General features: G+C 38.9%; 3 protein-coding genes across 4 annotated transcripts; 2 read left to right on the top strand and 1 right to left on the bottom strand.

Moving 5' to 3' along the window:
• The first annotated feature begins 5220 nt into the window (after nt 1-5220).
• LOC127803943 (zinc finger protein GAI-ASSOCIATED FACTOR 1) lies at nt 5221-8246 on the top strand. Its single transcript, XM_052340600.1, has 4 exons — nt 5221-5971; nt 6059-6455; nt 6551-6765; nt 7205-8246. The coding sequence occupies exons 1-4, from the start codon at nt 5821-5823 to the stop codon at nt 7930-7932; spliced, it is 1491 nt and encodes a 496-aa protein (XP_052196560.1). The 5' UTR covers nt 5221-5820; the 3' UTR covers nt 7933-8246.
• Nucleotides 5845-12418, bottom strand: LOC127803942 (vicilin-like seed storage protein At2g18540). 2 transcript variants are annotated; one of them, XM_052340598.1, is made up of 5 exons: nt 11775-12418; nt 10540-10715; nt 10360-10455; nt 9715-10020; nt 5845-9620 (listed from the first exon to the last, which is right to left on the bottom strand). In XM_052340598.1, exons 1-5 carry the CDS (start codon nt 12067-12069, stop codon nt 8550-8552), a joined length of 1944 nt encoding a protein of 647 aa, XP_052196558.1. In that variant the 5' UTR covers nt 12070-12418; the 3' UTR covers nt 5845-8549. The 2 variants fall into 2 exon arrangements, with proteins under 2 accessions (XP_052196558.1, XP_052196559.1); XM_052340599.1 differs by having other exon boundaries at nt 10360-10440; nt 11775-12409.
• Nucleotides 12419-18991: 6573 nt separating this feature from the next.
• On the top strand, nt 18992-21110 carry LOC127804936 (scarecrow-like protein 15). The gene has a single exon (XM_052342040.1). The coding sequence runs from the start codon at nt 19170-19172 to the stop codon at nt 20751-20753; it is 1584 nt and encodes a 527-aa protein (XP_052198000.1). The 5' UTR covers nt 18992-19169; the 3' UTR covers nt 20754-21110.
• The last annotated feature ends 535 nt before the right edge of the window (nt 21111-21645 follow it).

The raw sequence follows: 21645 nt of genomic DNA, 5'->3' as shown, positions 1-21645 counted from the left end.
CTGCTTTCCGAGCCTGGATTTATTGGTTGAGGCTTTTACTTTTAGATAGCTCTTAACTTGAACACAAGCAATTGAAATTCAACTGTGTTGCAGATGTTGTCTCAAATTTGGCTATGTAGTCCCCATGTGCCCCAACTCTGACCTGATTGTTCAGCTCTTTCCAAATGCTGCCATTTTTATTGTCATCCAATGCCAGTCAACATGCTGCTTGTAAATTCGATGGGGTCAATTTCTATTGCTGCTTAACAATGAATAACAACTTAGATTCAAGGGGGAGAGTCTTGGTGGTAACATAAAATTAACTTTTTGTAATTAAAAAATTATGAGTTCGAATTTTGGGGATAATTTCATTGTAAAAAGTAAATGGAAATCCCAATATAGGTATCCAAAACTTATATTAGCCTGGCTTATGCAGCTGTCGTGTCTCTAAATCAAATTGGGTATCGCTGTATGAGTTGAATTTTTGTATACAGTTTTAATCTATAAAAGAAAGCGCATTAAAGTGAATTGTGGCTATGTAATAATACAGGGGTTATGTTATATCACACACCGAAAGAATTATTTTATTTTATTTTAAGAATAAGGTTTTTCCAAAGAAATATTGGTTATGGGGGTGGATATGCATCGCTTAGTCATCTGTGTGAGGATTCTAAGGGTGAGGGAATAATCATTTTTGTAGCAAAGCAAGAAATGGTGGGTGAGAGAGGGGAGAGTGACAGATGGGTGGGACCGTGAAACAGCCCCCACCCTCCGCCAACATTCTTTCTAGAGCCTAATAAGAGGATGAAAGAAATTAAGAAACGGAGGGAATGAGTGTTTATTGACCAGAGCTGGAGTTGGGCTTTTCTCCACACTCACACACAGCAGCAGCATCTTCCTTCCTTCCCTCCTTCCAGTTCCTATTTCATTATAATAGATTTCAAATATTTATGCGTCATTGATGGGTGGGTGGGTGCGCGGTATAACTGTTATTCCCCAGAATGAATGAATGAATTGAAATAGATAGCTTCTATATTTAGGAATGTACGGATTTAGCATAGTGTTAGTTTAGACTTCTGTGCTAGATTTTATGGTTATACAGGTAAAATGTAAAAATCACTTGTTACTCTTGTTAGCATTTTATTTGCTAAAAAATTAAAAAGAATTTAGAATAATCGTTGATATCCCTTCCCTTGTGATGATCGATCACAAGTTTTGACGACTTTCTTTTTCATGGTCCCTAACGTAGGATTTATAATTTTGTTTGGATTCAATTCGGGTTAAGCCAAACCAATGTAGTCTTCTTATTTTTTTGCATCTTTTGGTCATTGCAATTTGCAACCAAGTATAAAGGCAAAATTAACAAATTAATATATGTAAGTGTTAACTTGATATTTTGTCACTGATTTTCATGTTAATGTGTCAGTTAATGATAAATTGTACAAAAAAATCTGTTACAATTTTTAAAAGGGTGATTATTTACACATTAAATATAAATAAAGTAAGCAATATTAAGATTATTTATTTACAGTATAAAAAGTGAGTAATATTTTTAAAAGGTATTACTTTTGTGTCTTTTTACTTGTAATGTGTGCGTATAAACAATATTCTTGAATATGTTAATGTCGTTATTTTTAATTTTGGAGATATATAATAGGTATTTTTGTTTTAAATAAATAATGTAAATTAATTTCTGTCCGAACCTTACTCTAAAGGTGTGTTTGATAACATGAAATTTTCATAAAAAATGTCATATCCAAGAAATTTAATTCCATCATTGTTGTTTGACACACAACATTTTCTATGGAATTCAATTCCATTATATAACCATTTAAAACATATTTTGGCCTAATTTCTATGAAAAATTGATTTCAAGGGGTGGTAATTTTTATTTTCCATAGAAGATGGAAAATGTTTTCATTTTCCAACTAAATACAATCAAACACACTCTAATTGTAATGTTCTAGTCTTCCAAATGTGGCCTAAGGTATGGTTTTCTCGCCTTAGTTTTAATTAAAATTAGAAGTAATCTTAAATTATTTAAATATTTAAGTTAAATTAGGGAGCTTCACCCGGGCAGGGCAGGGCAGGGCAGGGAGAGCACTGAACATGTTAAAAAGTATAAAAGATTTGGATTCAGCAATTTTTGAAAAATTTAAAATTTAAAATAAAATTAATCTCTATAATTTTTAAGTAAATTGACCAGTGGTATATATATTTGACAATATTATTAAATTAGTCAATTATATTAAATAGTTTTGGAGAGCTCATAAGGAGGGAGGGAGGGACGGAGGGACCGTGGCATCAGATGCGGACGCTGCCGATATTAAAGGTGGGCGGGGCCCACCCGACTCTCAAAATAATAGAGAGTTTGAATTACGAAAAGAGACATGCATTCAAGTCAACATACGAAGAATAATAATAATAATGTTGGCACTGTCCATAAATAAAATAAATAAACAAAAAGGAAATGCCGGCTTTTTGGTTGGCCAGGCCAAGGCTGCCCCTTTCCCCGCCCTAAAATAATTTCATCTCTTGTCCCAAAAAGTGAATTGTTCACTCCAGACGTCCATACACACACTTAATTTGATAGAATATGAGAGATTAATTATGGTGATTCAATCAAGTATAGTGACTAGATTAATGTTTATTGTGCATAAGAAGTCTTCCTTATTTTGAGAGATTGCTCCCATATTATCATTGACGAGACTCAATTCTTGATTTTTGTTCTAAACTTTACCTTAGAGGTACTTTGTGCCCCAGCTAAACTGGCCAGACGAGCAATAATAATTTCATCTCTAATTCAATGACACTAAATCCTAATTTTAATGTGAATCCAGCTCACACGCTATGTCACGTTTTTATCTTACATGCTTTTAATTGAAATAAAAATTTGTAAGTATGGAACGTTAAAAGAGATATAAATCGTCTGTCTGGGCAATGCTAAATTTATAGTATGTTAATTTTAATATTTAAATAATTTTATTGATCAATAAAAATATTTAAAATATTAATAACAAGAACAATAATTAGCATTAGGCATTACCAATTATTTATATGATAAATTAGAGTGGGCCCACTTCATTGTTGATTTTTGCTCTGTGGGGGGGAACAAAAATTGACAATTGGAAGAGGTAGAAATTTTTGGATTACTAAATTAGAGTGCAGTATTTAATAATTCCAAGAAAGCTACGTAAGCTGATTGCTTTAGAAGATGGAATACGAAATCTACTTGGGTCCGCCGAGCAGTGCACATGTGACGTGAAGGAGAGCGAAATGGGTGCCGGCCCTCGCCCTCGCCCTCGCCCTCGCAGTAAGTAGTATATATTGTGTTGTTCTTTCTGGTTTCTAGTTTCAGAAAATCATATATTTATACAACATTGCTATATTTAAACAATTTTGGATAAAGTATTATATATACATAGTATTTTTGTGATAAAAAATAGTTGAATTGGAGTAGGAGGAGGGAGCAGGGACAGAGGGCAAAAAGGGGCGGCTTTGCAGCCTTGATGGGTTACTACTTACTGCTACTGCTGTCCCACTCTCACTATAAATCTCCAATAAATACTACAGCTGCAGGCAGCTGGTAGTAGCAGTAGTAGTCGTAGTACGCTTCACATTCATTGCGGAACAGCCAAAACAAACAAAGCTATGAAATTTAAACTTCAGTTAAGCACCCACACACGCTATACAGAGGAAGCATCCGTACCGTCCAGACTTAAAATTAAGGCCACGTGAAGTTGCTCCCCCTCTCCCTCTTGATTGATTTGAGCTCGCGTGTTTGAGAGAGGCGAAGTTGGACACGCACCCTTCATTTCAAGCCCGCACTATCAAAAGAAGAACCAAAATGAGAAGGGAGGGGGGGGTAATGTATTTCCATAGATCTGTGGTTAAAGACATTGCTCTAAAGCGTCTGCGGGACACATTTTTATGACTTATGGGATACGCGAGAGCCCAAAGTTTCCGCCTTGTTCCCACTTTTATTTTGATAACAAATATGTATATTATACTTCAATTTTTTTTTTATTTTTTTTTATGAATTACTTGAATTGTGGACTTGAGTGAGACTTTCTTATATGAGTTCACCTATTAAACTCGAAAGCATATATATAGCATTAGTGGTAATTCATGTAATGCAAATATAATGATAATTAATGGATACAATTGTCCCTCCCAGTCGACTCCGGCACTTATTTCTCCTCCATATAATTTTTATTTAATTATTTATTTTAAATATAATCTTAACTTTATATGCAATTTAACAAACTAACATTATACTACTCCGACTCCTATGTGGACAATTGTATTAACAATTTGGGTTTACCAATAAAGACAAACGGGTCAACTCTTTTATTAATTTTTTTTTAAGATGGATTGTAGTGTTTTTTAAAATATAATATATTTTCTCTTTTTAATTTTTTTAAAAAACTTGTATATTAAGGTGGAAGTCTAACTTTCTAATGCTCCCAGAACATAGGTTGAAACATAGGACTGACAATAAGTTGAGCTATTCATGAATTAGCTCAAAACTTGACTAGATAATTGGCTCAATAAGTTACCTCGTGATATAAATGAATCAAGTTTGAGTTCAAATATTTGACTCACGAGTCAGTTTGATATAGTTATATATATTAATTTTAAAAATTTATTAAATAAAAAAATATTTATTACTTAATACTCAATGATATAAATATATACTTAATAATTTTAAAAAAATTATTTAAATATAAATAAATATATATTATATAAATCACATGAATTAAGTTTCGAGCTAGCTCGTAGTCATTATTGAGTTAACCTTGAGCTAAAAAAAACAACTTATATCGAGTTCGAGCCAAGTTATGAATCAAGTTAAAATTAATCGATTTGAACTCGAGTTGAGCCTAGCTCAACTTATTGCCAACCTTAGTTGAGTGATTGGATAAATGATATGTTAGTTTTAATTCGGTGAGTTGTGAGTTTAATTATCGTTCTCTGTAATAAAGTAAAATTTTATACTTATAATTTATTTTTTTTAATATAATTGAAGACACGAAAACTGCAAAATGATCGTTCTTAGTTTAACTTTCTAACCCTAGTGAACACATCTGGTTGAAAACGAACCGCACTTTCTAACCCTACTTCCTTTTTTTCGTCTTATTATTTGTTTTAAACTAGATTTTATTGTGATCTGTATTTTTGGTCTGAAAAGTAAACGACAAAAGCGAATGCCAAGGCTGAACTGAAGACTTCCAAAGTCTTTCCTCTCTCTCTCTCTCTCCTCCCCCCCCCCCCCCCCTCTCTGTTCTATTCTATGAGCCGCCAACTTGCAGAACCGGGTTCCTATTTTGGTCTCCGGGGCTCGAATCGGTATGATACTGTTGTCCTGGTTGGCCAAATATCGGAGTTGTGTTAGGGAGGTTCCTGTTAAGAGTTGCAGCGGAAACGGTAGTGGAGCTAGATTTCAGAAGGGCTGAGCTATCAATAAAGCTCACAGATTCCGGCGAGCCCTCTCATTTCTTGTCCGATTTCATTTATTTCCGGCGGTTTGTTTTCCGGTGGCCATCGCCGTTTTCCTTTTCTGGGTCTTCATTGTTTTGTGTGCTGATAGATTGGCTTTGAGTAGTAGGTTTTGGTGATTATTAGCTTTTTTTTGGGGGCAAAATCTGGGTTCGGGTCAGAAGTTGATGATAGCTGGTAGGTAGAGGTGAAAAAACAAGATTGACTGGTGGATATAGGATGCTTCAAACCGAAACCCTGGGAAACTCATTCTCAAAAAGCTGCCTTAAATTGTTCCAAGATAAATGTTCTAGGCTTCCCATTTTGGGAACTCAAAAACCCCTAGCTACGAATTAATTACCCATGCCGGCTGACGTTGATAACTCTTCCACGGTGAACGAACCCGCCGCTTCCGGCGAGGCCAGCGTCTCTTCATCGGGGAATCAAAATCAAACAGTACCCCCAAAACCGCCTACGCCGCCCAAGCGGAAGCGAAATCTTCCCGGAATGCCAGGTTAAAACCTAGCTCACTTGTAATCGAATTGTTTACATATATAAATCGAAACTAGGTTTCATTTTGTACCTTTGATTGGCTCGGCAGATCCAGACGCCGAGGTGATTTCTCTGTCCCCGAAGACTCTGCTCGCGACGAATCGGTTCATTTGCGAAATCTGCAACAAGGGGTTTCAGCGAGACCAGAATTTGCAGCTTCATCGGCGGGGTCACAACCTTCCATGGAAGCTTCGGCAAAGGTCAAGCAAGGAGGTTCGGAAGCGAGTCTACGTGTGTCCGGAGCCGTCCTGCGTTCATCATGCTCCTTCTCGAGCGCTCGGCGATCTCACTGGGATTAAGAAGCACTACTGCCGGAAGCACGGCGAGAAAAAATTGAAATGCGACAAGTGCTCCAAGAAATATGCCGTTCAGTCCGATTGGAAGGCTCACTCGAAGATTTGCGGCACCAGAGAGTACAAATGCGACTGTGGAACTTTGTTCTCAAGGTGTTTGATTTGTTGTCTCTATGAAATTAATTCCTTTTCGATTTTCCTTTTCTTGGCTTCTCCGTCTGAGTTACTATTGTTTTGAACATTTGAAGGAGGGATAGCTTTATCACCCACAGAGCTTTTTGTGATGCGTTAGCCGAGGAGAGCGCAAAAGCCCAGCCGGTGGCCCCTCCGAGCGCCGATGAGGGACCAAAACCTCTAGCTGTTTCTTCATCACCGCTACCCCCGCCTCCACCTCTGGCTCCACCCACAACCATGTCTGCTCCGGTGGCTGTGGCATCCCCTGTTTTGCCCACTCAAAGTCCAGGTAATCGGCGCATATGTGGAAATTTTGTCCTTTTTAATTCGCAATTTGTTGGTTACGTTATTGTTTAAGAAAGCTCCAAAATATTGTTTGTTAGCTCTTCTTGATCTTGGAATTAAGTTGTTATTTTGTCCTTTATTGATCTTTGTTATTTTCTGACTATCACCAAGATTATAAGTAATCGATCTCAGAAATACTAACTAGTACGGGGACTTTAAGATTCACAATATGCAATCTTAAAAAGGAAAAGAGAACCCAAAGAGATTCAAAAGCTACAAAAGAGAGTTAAGTGGATGTTCAGAAAGGAGACCATTATTGATTCTCTTTTTACATCAATAATACCAACTTCTTTAATCACAAAGCCCAATTTTGTATCTCTTTACTTTGGACAGATTTGATCCTTTTCCATTCCTTTGTCTTTCGGTTGTTTGTGTTGTTCCAGCCTTGTCGGACAATCCAAATCCCACCCAGATTTTGGATGATGTGCCAGCCACCACAAGCCTAACTGGAAGCTGCAGCAGTACTAGCTGCTCCAGCAGCAATGGAAGTACAAGTAGTAGCGTATTTGCAAGCTTGTTTGCTTCTTCAACAGCTCAAGCAAATTTGCAGCCTCCGGCTCCTGGATTTACTGACTTAATCCGAGCGATGGCTCGCCCGGAACGCGCAACTGATATCACGCCGTCTTCATCGACAGAGCCCATTTCTCTCTGTCTGGCCACCAATAACGGCTCCTCAATTTTTGGTACTACCGGCCAAGAGCGACGACAATATGCTCCGCCGCCCCAGCCAGCGCTGTCTGCGACGGCATTGCTACAGAAGGCTGCCCAGATTGGAGCGGCTGCGACAAATGGGTCGCTCCTCAGGGGATTTGGGATTGTTTCGTCGGCCAGTTCGTCGTCCGGGCAGCCAGAGTGGGATGGTAGACAAATTGAGCAGGATCATGCGTCTGTTGTAGCGGGACTAGGGCTTGGGATTCCCTGTGATGGGGGTTCTGGTTTGAAGGAGTTGATGATGGGAACTCCATCGGTGTTTGGCCCCAAGCAGACAACTCTTGATCTTCTTGGGTTGGGAATGGCGGCCCATGGTGGCCCCGCCAGTGGTCTGTCGGCCCTAATGACCTCCATCGGTGGTAGAGAATTCACTGGCAAAGATATCGGAAGGAGCTCGTGACAATGGAAGGCTCATGGAGACGGTGTACATTAATACGGGACGTAGGCTGTTTCGAGTTGAGGTTGAAGATAAAGATGAAGCATTAGCAGCTTACGGGCTTCCTTTCTTGCATGAGAAATCTGTATGAATAATAATGTGGGAGGTCCAAAAAGGTGATTACAAATCATGAGTAGATAATTAATGTGTATTAAAGTGGATTTGATCGAAAAGGTTATTGTGCGAGCAGTAGTACTATATTTTTTTGACTTGGTTGGTTGGTGTTCTTCACAAGTCAGTCTCAATGCCAGTTGAATGGAATTAGTAGTTGAATTTTATTAATGTTAAAGAGGATTTAGGACTGTTTCAACGACCCCTTCTTCAGCTGGACAAAAAGAGTGCGATCGTACATAACTTGGGCAATGCCAAGGCTTGAACTGAAAAGCTTATTTTGCTACAAAGATGGAAACCCAAACCCAAAATACAGTGGGAAGGGGGTTTTATTTCAGCAACCAACGTAAATTCTCTAAACAAAACGTCTACCTGGGTCTAAACGCAGAGTGCGAAGGGGGTTTTATTTCAGCCAGCTACGTCCATTCTATACACAAAACAGGTACCTCGGCGTCTAAGTCGCATACATTTCAAACCTTCCATATTTTCTTCAAAATTTTTCTTGGCTTGTCCCTCCAGCCACCACCCTCACTCTCCCCTTCACCTTCCTCTTCTTGCTGTCTCTTCCTCTCCCTTCTGGACTTTCCTTGTTGCCTCGCCTCTTCCTCCTCCTCAGCTTCGCCTTCCCCACGACCTCTTTCTTCCTCCTCTTCTTCCCTTTTTCGGGCTTCCTCTCTTCTCTTCTGTTCCTCCTCTCGCCTTCTTGCTTCCTCTTCTTCCCTCTTCCTGGCTTTTTCTTCTTCTCTCCTCCTCCTCTCTTCCTCTTTCCTCTTAGCTTCCTCCCTCTCCTCGGCCTCTCCTTCCTTCTCCTCCCGCCTCCTTCCTTCTTCTTCCTTCCTCTTCCTAGCTTTCTCTTTTTGTTTCCTCCTTTCTTCCTCTTCCTTCTCAGCTTCCTCCTCTTCTCGCCTTCTCTGTTCTTCTTCTTCTTCCTTCTTCCTTTCTTCCTCTTCCCTCTCAGCTTCCTCCTCCTCTTTTCGCCTTCTTTTTCCCTCTTCCTCTTTTTTCCTCCTTTCTTCCTTTGCCCTCTCAGCTTCCTCCTCTTGCCTTCTTTCTTCCTCTTCCTCCCTCTTCCTGGCTTCCTCTTCCTCCTCCCTCTTCTCCTCTTCTCTCTTCCTAGCTTCCTCTATTGCCCTTTCTGCCTCTTCCTCAGCACAAGAGGTGCAATCTAATATGACTAATTCATCTTCTGAATCCAAAAGCTTATCAACTATTTTGTCCGCCACGTTGAGGGATGCTGCCACTATTTCCCGGTCCAAAGTTTGTAGGACTGAGGCTTTTCCTGCCATGTATTGAGGATGGTTTTTCTTTGTTGTTGTGCTGAATCCAACAAAAACTAGTGAATCATTGTTGAAGGCCATTTGAGCCATGGGATGGAACATTGGGACAGCGAATACATCGTCCTGTTCAACCATAAAACTCATGTTTCTGCATTCAGATTCATTCGCCCAGCTAGGACAGACCACCCGAATCATCCCTCTGCCTTGAAGCACTATCGATATCTCTTTGGCCATCGGATTCCAGTGCGGCCCCATCATCGCCCCCTTTTAAAAACACATCAGAAAAACCAGCAACAGAATAAAATCCCCACCTCCTTTTGCGGACAAAAATCAAAAGAAATAGTTGGGAGTAACTTACCTTGTTCAAATTCACCATGAAAAGACCAATATTAAAACCCTTCAAGGCACTCAAGTCTTTCCAGGTCACTGTCAGGCTCCAGCCATTACAATTTTCAAAATCTGGCTTTGCGTCATGGACATTGTAGGCTTTAGTCTTGTGCTTCTTGTTGCTGACATCAAGCATACTGTAACCTTTGCTTCCTAAAAGACCCTTCATGAATTGAGCTTCAAAGTCCCAGAACTGTTTTCCTTTCTTCGACACCGCATGTACTATTGCAGGAGGCTTTGTGCCATTTGTTAATTCCGCTATCACTTCCTCAGAGGCCTTAAAATTCCATTTGCATATATAGGCATTAGATTTTTCAAGGCAACGCAAACATACTTCATTTATACGCTTCCTACCAAACGGGCAGCTTGGCATTCATTCCATTTAATCGACAAAAAAGATATGTTCATTTGCAAAAGCATTTCTCAATTTCCATGTTTTATTAAAGCCACTGGAAAGAAGAAAAATCTGTAAAAATAAATTTGTAATAACCAAAATATCAACATCACCTCATTTTGATAACTTTTAAGTAAAATGCTATTTTCTATTGGAAAAGAGATGGTATAATGCTTCGGTAAGCAGTTAAATCAACCGAAAGTTTGAAACTTGATTTCGAACCTTAAATGCAGAGCGAAGGACACTCTTGTCAAAGCCCAGGATCAGGTCATAGATGCTCGAATAGGCCAGCATAAATGGTTCCTGCACGCACCAGGACTATGAATTACTTACAGCTGCGCCCCCGGATTCTCAAGAACCAAACACAAGAAAAGAAAAACTAAGGTGGTAGTGTTAGCGTACGCGAAGATCCTCAATGGAATTGGTGAAGATGGCGTGGAGCCTAAGCTTCTGTTGCTTTGGCTCCAAGCTGCTCTGTAGAAAGAAAACAGTCCCCGACTGCAGCCCGTACACATCTCCTTTCTTCAACTTCAAGCGCTTCATTTCCTCGTCGTCCACCCAGCTCAATGTCCCACTCCCTGCACCACGGCCACTCAAAACCAACAAAATTTTCACATCGTCTGAATTCCATCCTCACACTTTGGTTCGCAACGCCACGATTACGTGAGTCACTACCATATGCTATTGTCTTCCCAATGTTCCACTTTTTTGAGATACCATCCCTACTCATAATGACTGGGGGTTGGCTCGGATAATATCCTGGGTCCTTAAAACAAAATATTCATTGCGACCCATAAACTTAAGTAATATACTTTCATACTATTATGTGAGACATTTTGGGTAAATTATCATTATCGATGTGAGAGTTCCCCAATAAAATGATAAACCGATGAATTTGTCTATTAAGTAAAATCTTCTAATTTCTTTTTGGAAGTTTCTTATTTACTCCTGAAGATGTAGAGGAAAATGCTATTTACAAAATACCATCCTATTACAGATATAAATATATATATATAGTTCAATTTAAATTAAGGTATTCCTATTCTGGCGCGTAACTATAAGGTATTAAATACACTTGCTTTTATTACACTTGGGTTTTAGGCTTAAAAGTTTTTTATTTTCTAGGAAGATAAAATGGCAAGGACTCAAGGAGTAATGATACACAGTTCTATAACTGCAAAAGGACAACTTGAAAGAATTAGCAAAAAAACAAACAAACAAAAAAGGTTAAACTTGGAAGGCACACAGTTCTATAAAAGACTGATGTGACTATCTGTGCCCGACTTTTACCTCAGTCTCGGTGGATAACGAAAACAGATTCAGAACGATACTCGTAAAAATAATCACAAATATTTCCCGGATATTATATTTATCATATTTTTGCATAAAAAATTGAAATGTTTTTGATAATGTACTTTCTTAAAATGAAAAAGTGACCAGCATTTATAATCCACGTTTATACTGTAAATAAGTGAATAAAAAAAAGTTTTATTTCATAAGGACACATGGGTGATTCAACGACAGCAAGGCTACCATTTCAGGCAAGGAAAGGCAAGTTTTATATATGCGCCTTTATAATATGAACTCATTATTCATTTTGGAATCGGCTCAAAATGGTTGTGCAAGGTAAGTAGTACCTGTGTGGACGTAGAAGACCATGTCCGCGTGAAGGAGCACCGGAAGGAACAGACCGTTGGGCTCCAACGTGATGAACTGCAGATGGTACCGCCCTCTCGCTCCATCGCCGATTTCGACGGCTGATACCTCGCCGTACTCCGTCGAAACCAGCGTCCGCCTCTCGTCTCTCCTCACCAGAAGCCCCAACCTCGATCCGTTCTGATGATGCTCATCGCAACCAAAAGCCAAAGCTGTCGCGTGCGCCGCGACCCAGAAAATCAGAAAGCAAATCAGTGCAGCTTTCTTCGTCGACATTGCTTTGCCGAGAGAAGTATAGGTGGTGTTATGGTAACAGAGGAATGGATGGGGGGATAAGGAATTGGAAGCGGTTCTTTAATGGGGAAAGGCTGAGCTACGTGGCATGGGAGTGACACGTGGTGTGTCGAATGAGACACGTGGAAGCTGCCCGAGTGCTAGTTGTTGGAGAACATTTCTTCCGTATGATCTAATACTACAACATTTGTCTCAATTTCTGGCTGTAATCGCGGTTGTGTTCGTTGCCATAATCTCTCCAGCGGAACTGGGCTTCTGTTAATTAGACCATGATATTGGGCTTTTAACCTTTTTGTTTTACATTTTGGGCCCAAGAATCGGGTCGGGCTAGATATCCTGTAGGGCTTTCTCATTTCTGCATTGGTGAGGACGAGTTGGGCTAGGCTTTTTTTTCTCCCTTTTTCTTTTATATATTTATTCACAAATAATAGAAGAGATAAATATTAGGTTTTATTATCATTATTATTACAACAATCCGACTATTACATATTAATCAGAGAAGAACCAACAGAAATGCAAATAAAAAACACATGAGATGGGAAAGTAAATTTATGAGAAACCCGTTTGTATGCATATATATATATATATATATATATTCCTTATTAAGATTTTATCTATACATGACAGACAATACACCAACGGTGCATGAAATCATATAGCGAGAACACTGAAACTGAACACAATTATGGAATCAACAATCAGATAGCTAGATGACTAGCTAGCAATTAGATCAACCCTCGCTAACTGATTATAGATATACAGGGATGCAAAGGTGGCAAGAGGAAGAGATCAGGGTCATCGTGAGAAGCGTGGAGGAATCAGGAAAATAAGAAAGAAAAAGAAAACCAACCCATTGAATCAAGGGGTATTTTCGACAGCAAATAATCAACACATCCTTGGGATCCTTCCATATTCCACCCCTCCCTGCTCCAAATGTACGTGTGGAAGGAGCAGCATGGTTGATGGCCTCAATGCTAATAATAATAATAAATTAGTATATGATGGCCAAATCAGCAGCTCCACTTCTAGGTCCCTTTGCCTTTTGCTTTTTGAGGGGTGTTAATGGAGGCTGAAACATGAGGCGACAATTTATTTCTCTATCCATCTTTACATGAATGATCTAAATCAGAATCTCAACCCTTTCTCTCTCTCTCTCTCTCTATCTCTCTCCCTCTCCTCTTACAATAATAAAAAAAAAAAACATCTTTTGTATCTCTCAAGCTTCCTCTTCCAGCACCCTCTGTTTGTCGTGTCATGCTTCCAACCTTAACTCCTAAGTACTTGACTTTTTTATTCCCCTTTCAAAATCTTGATCCACCGTTGCTTCCATTTCTAAAATCCCACGTTTCTCACATATAATATATAATATATATATATATATATATCTTTTCTTTAAACAACGATGCAGCGCTCATCCGAATTAAGAGCCTTAATTTTCTATACATCAATTAAACTATATATATATACATATATATCTTAATTCAGTCAAATTAAATATTTTAAATATAGTTACAAGTGCATCATCATAAAATTAAAATATCATTCTGTATGAAATTTATTTATTTTTTATATCGTCAAAACTAATTCAAACAAATAAAAGGTTTTGTTGTATATATTAGGGGGGGAGGGATGGTGTAAATTAAATTTTAAGACTATCTGAGGAGATCAGACTGAGGTCATGCAATTGATCGATTAAAGTAAGTTGGATTTTTGTAATATTCGAAAAGAGGTAGATGCTCAACTAATGTTTTGAATAAAATAATGGCAGTATTTGGGTGTGGTGTCCTGTCCTTGGCTTAGCTAATTAGTCACCTCTCGCTTCCGCCATTTTCGTTTTCAGTGACTTGTGATTGATAACGACCAAACTTGAAAAAGGGTTTCCGATTCTCGGGTGCATCCCATGTCAAACTTTCCTAACAGCCAAATATGTTTATACTTACACACACAGACACACTTGAATTCATCAAAAAAAAAAAAAAAAAAAAAAAAATTGAATCATCACTACCCAGGACCAGAAGCTTGAAGAATAAAATAGGTTGTTCCAGCTGCTCCCCCACTGAAACACCAAGTTGACCTCTCAAGTAGTGGACTCACCTGCTTGCTACCATGTATGGCCATAAAATTATAGATATTGTGCTCTCAGCTATATATACATATGTATATAATTGCAATCTCCCATAACTCAAGTGGGGTTCTGTTCTGATCTGTTGAGAGTCCATGCCCAAGTCAAGTCAACAGCTGTTACAGAATGCAGATGAGATAGCTTAGCTTGAACGACATGCACCCCTCGAGCTCTCTCCTCTTCGACAAGGATGAGGTTTAACGGTTATTTAGGTAGTCGACCTGGAATTCGAAGGATGCTTAATAGTTGTTTTTATCGTAATTCTCCGTCACATGATCATTTACAAATTAGTTTAAAGATGGAGAACTAATTAGTGGCATTACTTTATATATATATATATATTTCTAAATCATGACTAGTATATATGTTAAACTCCCATTTCTTTAATCACTTGAATTTTTATTTTAGTGTAAAACAGGAACGACATGCAGGCAAAAATTAGTATATATGATTAATTTAAAATGATAGAACGTGGTGCATCACTGTACATTTTAATTAGGAAACTACGTACGTACGTAGATGTATATGATTCTTTCTTGCTTTTGTATTATATATATATATATAATATGATTGTAATAATAATTCGTAGCAGAAAGGTCTGGGAAACATCTTTTAGAAGGTGGAGATACTTTGCATTAAAGTCTGAAATCCGAAAATGAAAAGAAGGGTTTTTGTAAGATAATGTTTGGTACGTTAATATATATTAATATTTAATGGGGAAAGGAAAGGAAAGGAAAGGAAAGGGGAAATGGAAAGGGAAAGGGATGGAGTGGTCTGTCATCAGTAGTTGTGTGATCAGCAAAATCCAATGCACTCTCACCACCGGCACATATTCTCTCTTACCTCGCCAGACAACAGCTTTCCATCCATCACTCACCGGCATATATATATATGTGTGTGTGTGTGTGTAAAGAAACGTACATACCTATTACTCTCTGAATTATGTGTATATATATATATATACATATTCATTGTATGGTAGACTTCTATAATCTTTTGTCACAATGCTAACAATCCACCAAATTTATATATATATATATGCATGCAACATGTTTAAGATGCGAAGGATAATTAATACTATATATATTGGTGGAACTTTTACATGCAAAATACAAAATGTTACTAAAATAAATTCTAGTAAAGGGTACTCTTTTCTTTATATTATATATATATATATATTCACACACTATTGGTAAAAATTTTGTACGAATATATAATATGTGGGATATATGTGTATGTGCGGAGAGGGAGTTGCTCGGGAGATGTGTGAATGGATCCATGCATTTGGGACAGAGGCCGGCCAGTGGGGTCCTTTGATGGGTCACGGTAGATAGAATTAATGGGGGGAGGGGTTCCGAATGGTCAATTCTTAACCCACTTGTGGGTCAGGTCACCTCTTGCCTGTTCTTCTTTCACCATGCCCAAAGGTTCCCACTTTTCCACAATCACACTACAGGCAGTTAATTGGACTTTTTTGGTGCAGTAGCTATAATTAATTGGCTCTTCTTTGAGATATGAAAACACTTTGCAATATAAGCATGTTCTCTCAGAGCCTAGTTTTATGGACGACATATATATATATAAAAGTTAAGCAAGCGAGATTTATTTTGTAAATGAAGGTCTTTGAATAATATTGATTTGATTAATTATTTTACAACCTAAATTTAGATCTTTGTTGAGTCCATGCATATTATTATTATTATTATTATTTATTTAATTATTATATATGGTTAAGGCGGTTAGTTAGTGATGAGGGAATATTTACAGGGGGCAATTTTACTGTACTACCCCTGGGAGGTTACCATTAACTCGGAGCCATGTGTGCCAGTAAAGACCAATATGCGATCGCCACGTGTCAAGACTTAGGAGCTCCGCTTATCTTTATAATCTTTATTATGATTTTGAACTGGAAAGAGATAAAGAAGAAGATTAAGTCAACCAATGATATCTTTAAATATCCCAAGAATTATCTCTATTAGGGAAGATTATCTTTTCTCCCCATGGAAAGGGGATCAACCTCTCCTTTTGAAATATATCTTATCTCCTAAGGGAAAGGCCACGGGACATCTATAAATAGAGGGCAACCTCTACAGGTATGGGGATCTGAGCTGACTCCTAAGGGACTCTTTGATTATCCTTCATTACTATTATTATACTCCTCAAAAACCCTATGAACTGACTTGAGCGTCGGAGGGATCACGGGGAGCAAGTCCCCACCCTTTTCGCAGGTACTTGGCTCAAGACAGAAGAAGGTGATCGGCTCCGCATCATCAGTTAGGCCATTGGATTCTGTTTTAATAACCTGCAGCTGGTGCTGGGTGAGATAGAATTTGAAAATAATATCCTTTTAGAGGAAGTCTGATTCTGATGTACTTAGACTAAAAAAAAGTTGTAAACTTTGAAAAGCATGAGCTCCGACAACTAATTGAAGCCAGCAAATTGAATTAACATTTGCCAACCTGAAAAATCAAGTTAAAGTGGGTAGACTCGCCATCAACTAAAGACGACTGATTGAAAGAAAAAGGCAAAGATATATATATATATATATAGAAGAGAAAAATCAGATGGAAAGGAAAGCATCTAGATTGTTTCACCAACCAACCAAGTAACATACATACATACATGCATGCATGCATGCATGTAGACGGACGGACACTTTTTCTTTAAGGTTTTATGCATTTTGGACTCCTTAAATTATTAAAAAAGTATAACATTTCATTTCTCGTCTAAATTTATATTTTTAAATTAATATTTTTAATTATTTTTAATTTAAAAATTAATAACTATAAAATATGTAAAATCATGCACTATTTGAAACACATGAAGAATGACATTTCCTTAAATTAGGGCTTCCCAAATCCTAATTTGCAATCGCACCACCTTTCCCTTTTATCTTTGTAGTCGTGGTCGTCTTTGCTCTATTGTCACCTTCATCATCATCATCTCTGAGTCCTCCTTTTTTATTTTGACTTTAACCTTGTTGTCTTTCTTTATTAGTTATCATTGCTTAGTCATTAATCTTTCGTAATCTTCGTCGTTCTCGAAATCATCTACCAAAAATACATTTTCTCAATGATCGACACAAATATTTTTATCTCAAATCTCTTAGTTCTCATAACCATCTAAAAAATTATTTAAATTTTGTTCTTTATGGTCCCAATGTAGTGTATATTGAGTTTTGAGTTGGCTTTATTTATTACTCATTTTATTAGGTGACACCGTCAAATTTTTTATTTATTCTTAATTTATTTTTAGATTAAAAATGACTTAAAATATTAGTTTAAAAATGACTAATAAATATTAATTAGATAAAGAAGGAAAAATTATATATATTTTTAATAATATGAGGAGTCTGAATATATAAAAAGCCTTTTTCTTAATTATGGGTTGAGTAAGTAATAATATTTAATGACATGCAAGCCCACTTTCCACGCCAATAATGGAAGCTTTAGGTTAGTCTGCGTTAACTTCACTTGGAGAGTAATAAAGATAAAAAAAAGGAGTTTGGGGCCTAAAGGATTGTGAATCCAACGCAATTATATATGCAACTTTGCCGCCCGCAATTTGACTGACTTTGCTTTGTTGCGTTTCGGTTGGAAGTCTTTGCAAAGCCTTTGGAAATTTCAAGTACCCGACTTCTTTGGGTTTGGTTTGGATGCTTGCGCTGTTTTGCGTGCAAGTGAAAAAAAATCTGCTACGCTTCCGCCACTCCCTTCTTTTTGCCTTTGCCCTTCAAACATCAAAGTTGACCTGCACAATTACATGACTCAAATTTGAGCTTTTCTTCTTCTTCTTCTTCTTCTTTTTATGGTTAGCTTTTCTCTTTCTCTGTAAGCTTTATAATTTGTTGTTTGTATTAATGTCAATATTTTAAGTTCTATGAACTAATGATGTTGTCACTAATATCTATAATAGAGGTACTGTATATCCACTGATAAACAACACTTAAAAAACAACAACCGCATAAAATTATTATGAAATTTGCCTCATCCAACTTAAACTTAATTGGTGAAGTGGGGCTAAATAAAATTCTATGAATTGGCCACGGCCCCCCATGAAGATGAAGCTTTACATCAAATGGTTTATAGCCTCCCACAGGATGACACAAGTGATAAGCCCCTCTATATGCCTTTTCTTGCTGAAAAGACCACTCATCTTTGCATTGTCGTTTTCCCTTTAACACTCCTGTATTACTTTCCTTATTTTTTTTTTCCCAAATTGTATATAAAATCAAGAAAGAAAAAAAAAATAAAGAAACCACTCCTTCAGAAATAACAAATGAAATATTACACACAATCGATCAATCTTGGTTCTCAAAATATAAAATCATTTTGATAAATTATTTAAATAAAAATTCTGATTTTTTTTTTTTTCATTTTCTTAAAAGTGAAGCCACGTCTCTTATGATAAATCATGCATGGTTGGTCTCAGTTGTGGCCATTAAATATAGACCCAACAGAGGCAACTGGGTGACAAAGGAAACCCAGCAGCTGCTTCACCAGCCCACAAGCCAATTAATAATAAGCTAATTTAATTGTATTAAAAAAACACGCCCTCAAGAATCAACAAAGCAATAAAACAAAGCAAAAGCTTTTTAAGCAAGCCTTCAACAAGAAGCTTCCAAAAGGTAAAATCAAATCCCCTAAATCTTCTAAACTCACCGTGTGTTATTGCCCACAAATATCATGTCAGTCAGGATAACTCATACATGGATATACATGCATACATAAGCATGTTAATATATACATATATATATATACATGGCATGGCAGCATCTCCATTATACAATTTTCTCCATGCAAAAAGGATAAAAAGCCAGCAATCATAACCCCCCAAAAGCTCCCCCTTGCACCTTCTCTCCATTCCCAACTTCTTCCTTATAATCAGTGTCTAAACCTAACCCTAACAACCCAAAATTCAGAGTCTCCAAGTTCTCGTCACTGGGCTATTATTAGAGAGAATGAAAGTTCCGTTTAACGCAACCCAGAGCCATCACCCTAATTCCAACGTTAAGCTCAACGACACTGCCCGGAATACCAGCTACGAGCCCAAGTCGGTGCTTGACCTCAGCCGGAGCCCCAGCCCGAGCCCTGTTTTTGCCGCCGCCGGTAAGGCAGTGCCTAAAGTTGAATTCTCGGAGTCTTCGGATGCTCTACTTCAGTCCGACAGTGGCTGTGGTCAGTGGGACGAACACCCACTGCACAATTTGGAGGATTGGGACTCCTTGATCAAGGAATTGGGGCTGCACGACGACTCTGCCCCGGTTTTGAAGCCTTTGGAGCCTGTCTTCCAAGCTCTGCCTGAATTCCAGTTTTCTCAATCCTTCGATTCCAACCCAATTCACCCCCTTTTCATTCCCTCCGATTTCGCTCACTCTGACGTCTCTTCCAATCAGATTATGGGTTCCTTCAATTTCGGCGCCGACTTTAATCACATGAACCAGTGGGACAACGTGGTGAATTTCCTCGACGAGCTGATTCGGGCTGTGGATAGCCTCGAGTCGAACGATATTCAACTCGCCCAAGTGATATTGGCGCGGCTCAACCAGCAGCTTCCGGCTCCGGTCGGGAAACCACTCCAGAGAGCCGCCTTCTACTTCAAGGAAGCTCTGCAGTGTCTCCTAACCGGGTCGATTCGCCAGACCCGACCGACGGGTTCGTCCGACGTCGTTCAAGCCATCAAGGCCCACAAGAGCTTCTCCAACGTCTCTCCGGTCGCCATGTTCTCCAATTTCACGGCGAATCAGGCCATCCTAGAAGCCGTGGACGGCTCGTCGTTCGTGCACGTCATTGACTTTGACATCGGCTTCGGGGGGCAGTGGGCTTCGTTCATGAAAGAAATCGCGGACAGAGCCGAGTCGAGAAAAGCCAACAAGCCGGTCCTCCGAATCACTGCCGTTGTTCCCGAAGGGTACGCGCTCGAGTCAAAACTCATCCGAGACAACATGACCCAGTTCGCTCGCGAGCTCAAAATCGGCTTCGACATCGAGTTTGTCTCGATCCTAACCTTCGAATTCTTGTCCTTCAAGTCGATCAAATTCATGAACGGGGAGAAGACCGCCGTTCTGCTATCTCCGACCATCTTCCAACACATAGGCGCCGGATTCCTCAACGACCTCCGCCAAATATCGCCGCAAGTGGTGGTGGTGGTGGACGCGGAAGGTCTGACCGACAGCCGGACGCCGTCGTTACGGAGGAGTGTGATCGATGGGCTGGAATTTTACTCCACGGTCCTGGAGTCTCTGGAAGCGGCGAGTACCGGCTGCGGCGACGATTGGATCCGAAGGATCGAGAAATTTCTGCTGCGGCCAAAGATATTCGCGGCGGTGGAAGCGGTGGCGATGAGGAGGTCGGGGCTGTGGAGGGAGGCGTTCGCCGCGGGGGGATGGAGGCCGGTGGGGCTGAGCCAGTTCGCCGACTTCCAGGCCGATTGGTTGCTTAGGAAAGTACAGGTGAGGGGATTCCACGTGGCCAAGCGGCAGGCTGAGATGGTGCTGTGCTGGCAAGACAGGGCGCTGGTTGCCACGTCGGCATGGAGGTGTTAGAAAACTGCTAGGATAATTCTTCGTCTTAGTAAATAAATGGCATTTATATATATATATATTAAACAAAGGGTTTAGGGGCATATATATACACACATAATAATATGTATGTGTGTGTGTATCCCAAGTTATAGAGGTGTTCGTATATATTAGATATATTATTATTATATTTAGGGCGCGGGGCCGGTGGCGGCGGTTTGCGTGGGTGTTCTATGCTAGCTAGTGTTTCGTTTCAGGAGTTGGGAGGGCGGGTTCTTAGAACGTCGTGGTCGGCGGTCTTGGATAAGCTCTTAACGTTGTGAAATCAAGTGACCTTACAAATGTTTTGTAGTTACTTTTCTTCTTTTTCCAGCATAAGCCTCTTTATATATATATATATATATATACACGCACACATAGAGGACTAATTTCGAATTATATCAGGGTGACGTTTTCGATGCTACTAAAATGGGGTTGATCGTGTGATCTAAATACATTCTCCCACAAAGCTCGTAACTCTCATCCGCCCCTATTTATAATAATAAATTATTTAGTCATCCAAACAGAACCAATAATTTTAGAACCACCAAACGTAAGTAAAGCCTTAATTCTCGATGAAATTATACCTGAGCCCAACATTAAAAATAATTAGTTCAAGGATGGAGCATCTAACTCAGCTCAACTCAACTCAACTCACTTATTCAGGATATTACCCTTCCAATTTAACTGACATTAAAGGCTAAACTCACTTGGTACTTATTTCGAACAGCAACCATACATGTTTCAAACATCTCTTAAGCAGTGAATACCCAAAAGAAACAAAAAGAAAGTGCAGCCCATTACCCAAAAAGGGCAGGGTAATTAGAACAAAGCAAATTTTGATCCATATGGCCAATTAGTGGTTGCCCTCTGCCCG

Source organism: Diospyros lotus, chromosome 6 (assembly GCF_014633365.1).
Source record: "Diospyros lotus cultivar Yz01 chromosome 6, ASM1463336v1, whole genome shotgun sequence".
Lineage (NCBI taxonomy): Eukaryota > Viridiplantae > Streptophyta > Magnoliopsida > Ericales > Ebenaceae > Diospyros > Diospyros lotus.
Note: the sequence above shows the minus strand (reverse complement) of the source record. Positions and strands in the feature narration are given on the sequence as shown.

Coding starts and splice junctions, on each gene's coding strand:
- LOC127803943 (XM_052340600.1), top strand. CDS start 5,821: ATGCCGGCTGACGTTGATAACTCTTCCACGGTGAACGAACCCGCCGCT. Junction 6,456..6,550: donor TGTGGAACTTTGTTCTCAAG/GTGTTTGATTTG, acceptor GAACATTTGAAG/GAGGGATAGCTTTATCACCC. Junction 6,766..7,204: donor TTTGCCCACTCAAAGTCCAG/GTAATCGGCGCA, acceptor GTGTTGTTCCAG/CCTTGTCGGACAATCCAAAT.
- LOC127803942 (XM_052340598.1), bottom strand. CDS start 12,069: ATGTCGACGAAGAAAGCTGCACTGATTTGCTTTCTGATTTTCTGGGTC. Junction 10,716..11,774: donor GGTCTTCTACGTCCACACAG/GTACTACTTACC, acceptor GCCGTGGTGCAG/GGAGTGGGACATTGAGCTGG. Junction 10,456..10,539: donor ATTCCATTGAGGATCTTCGC/GTACGCTAACAC, acceptor AGTAATTCATAG/TCCTGGTGCGTGCAGGAACC.
- LOC127804936 (XM_052342040.1), top strand. CDS start 19,170: ATGAAAGTTCCGTTTAACGCAACCCAGAGCCATCACCCTAATTCCAAC.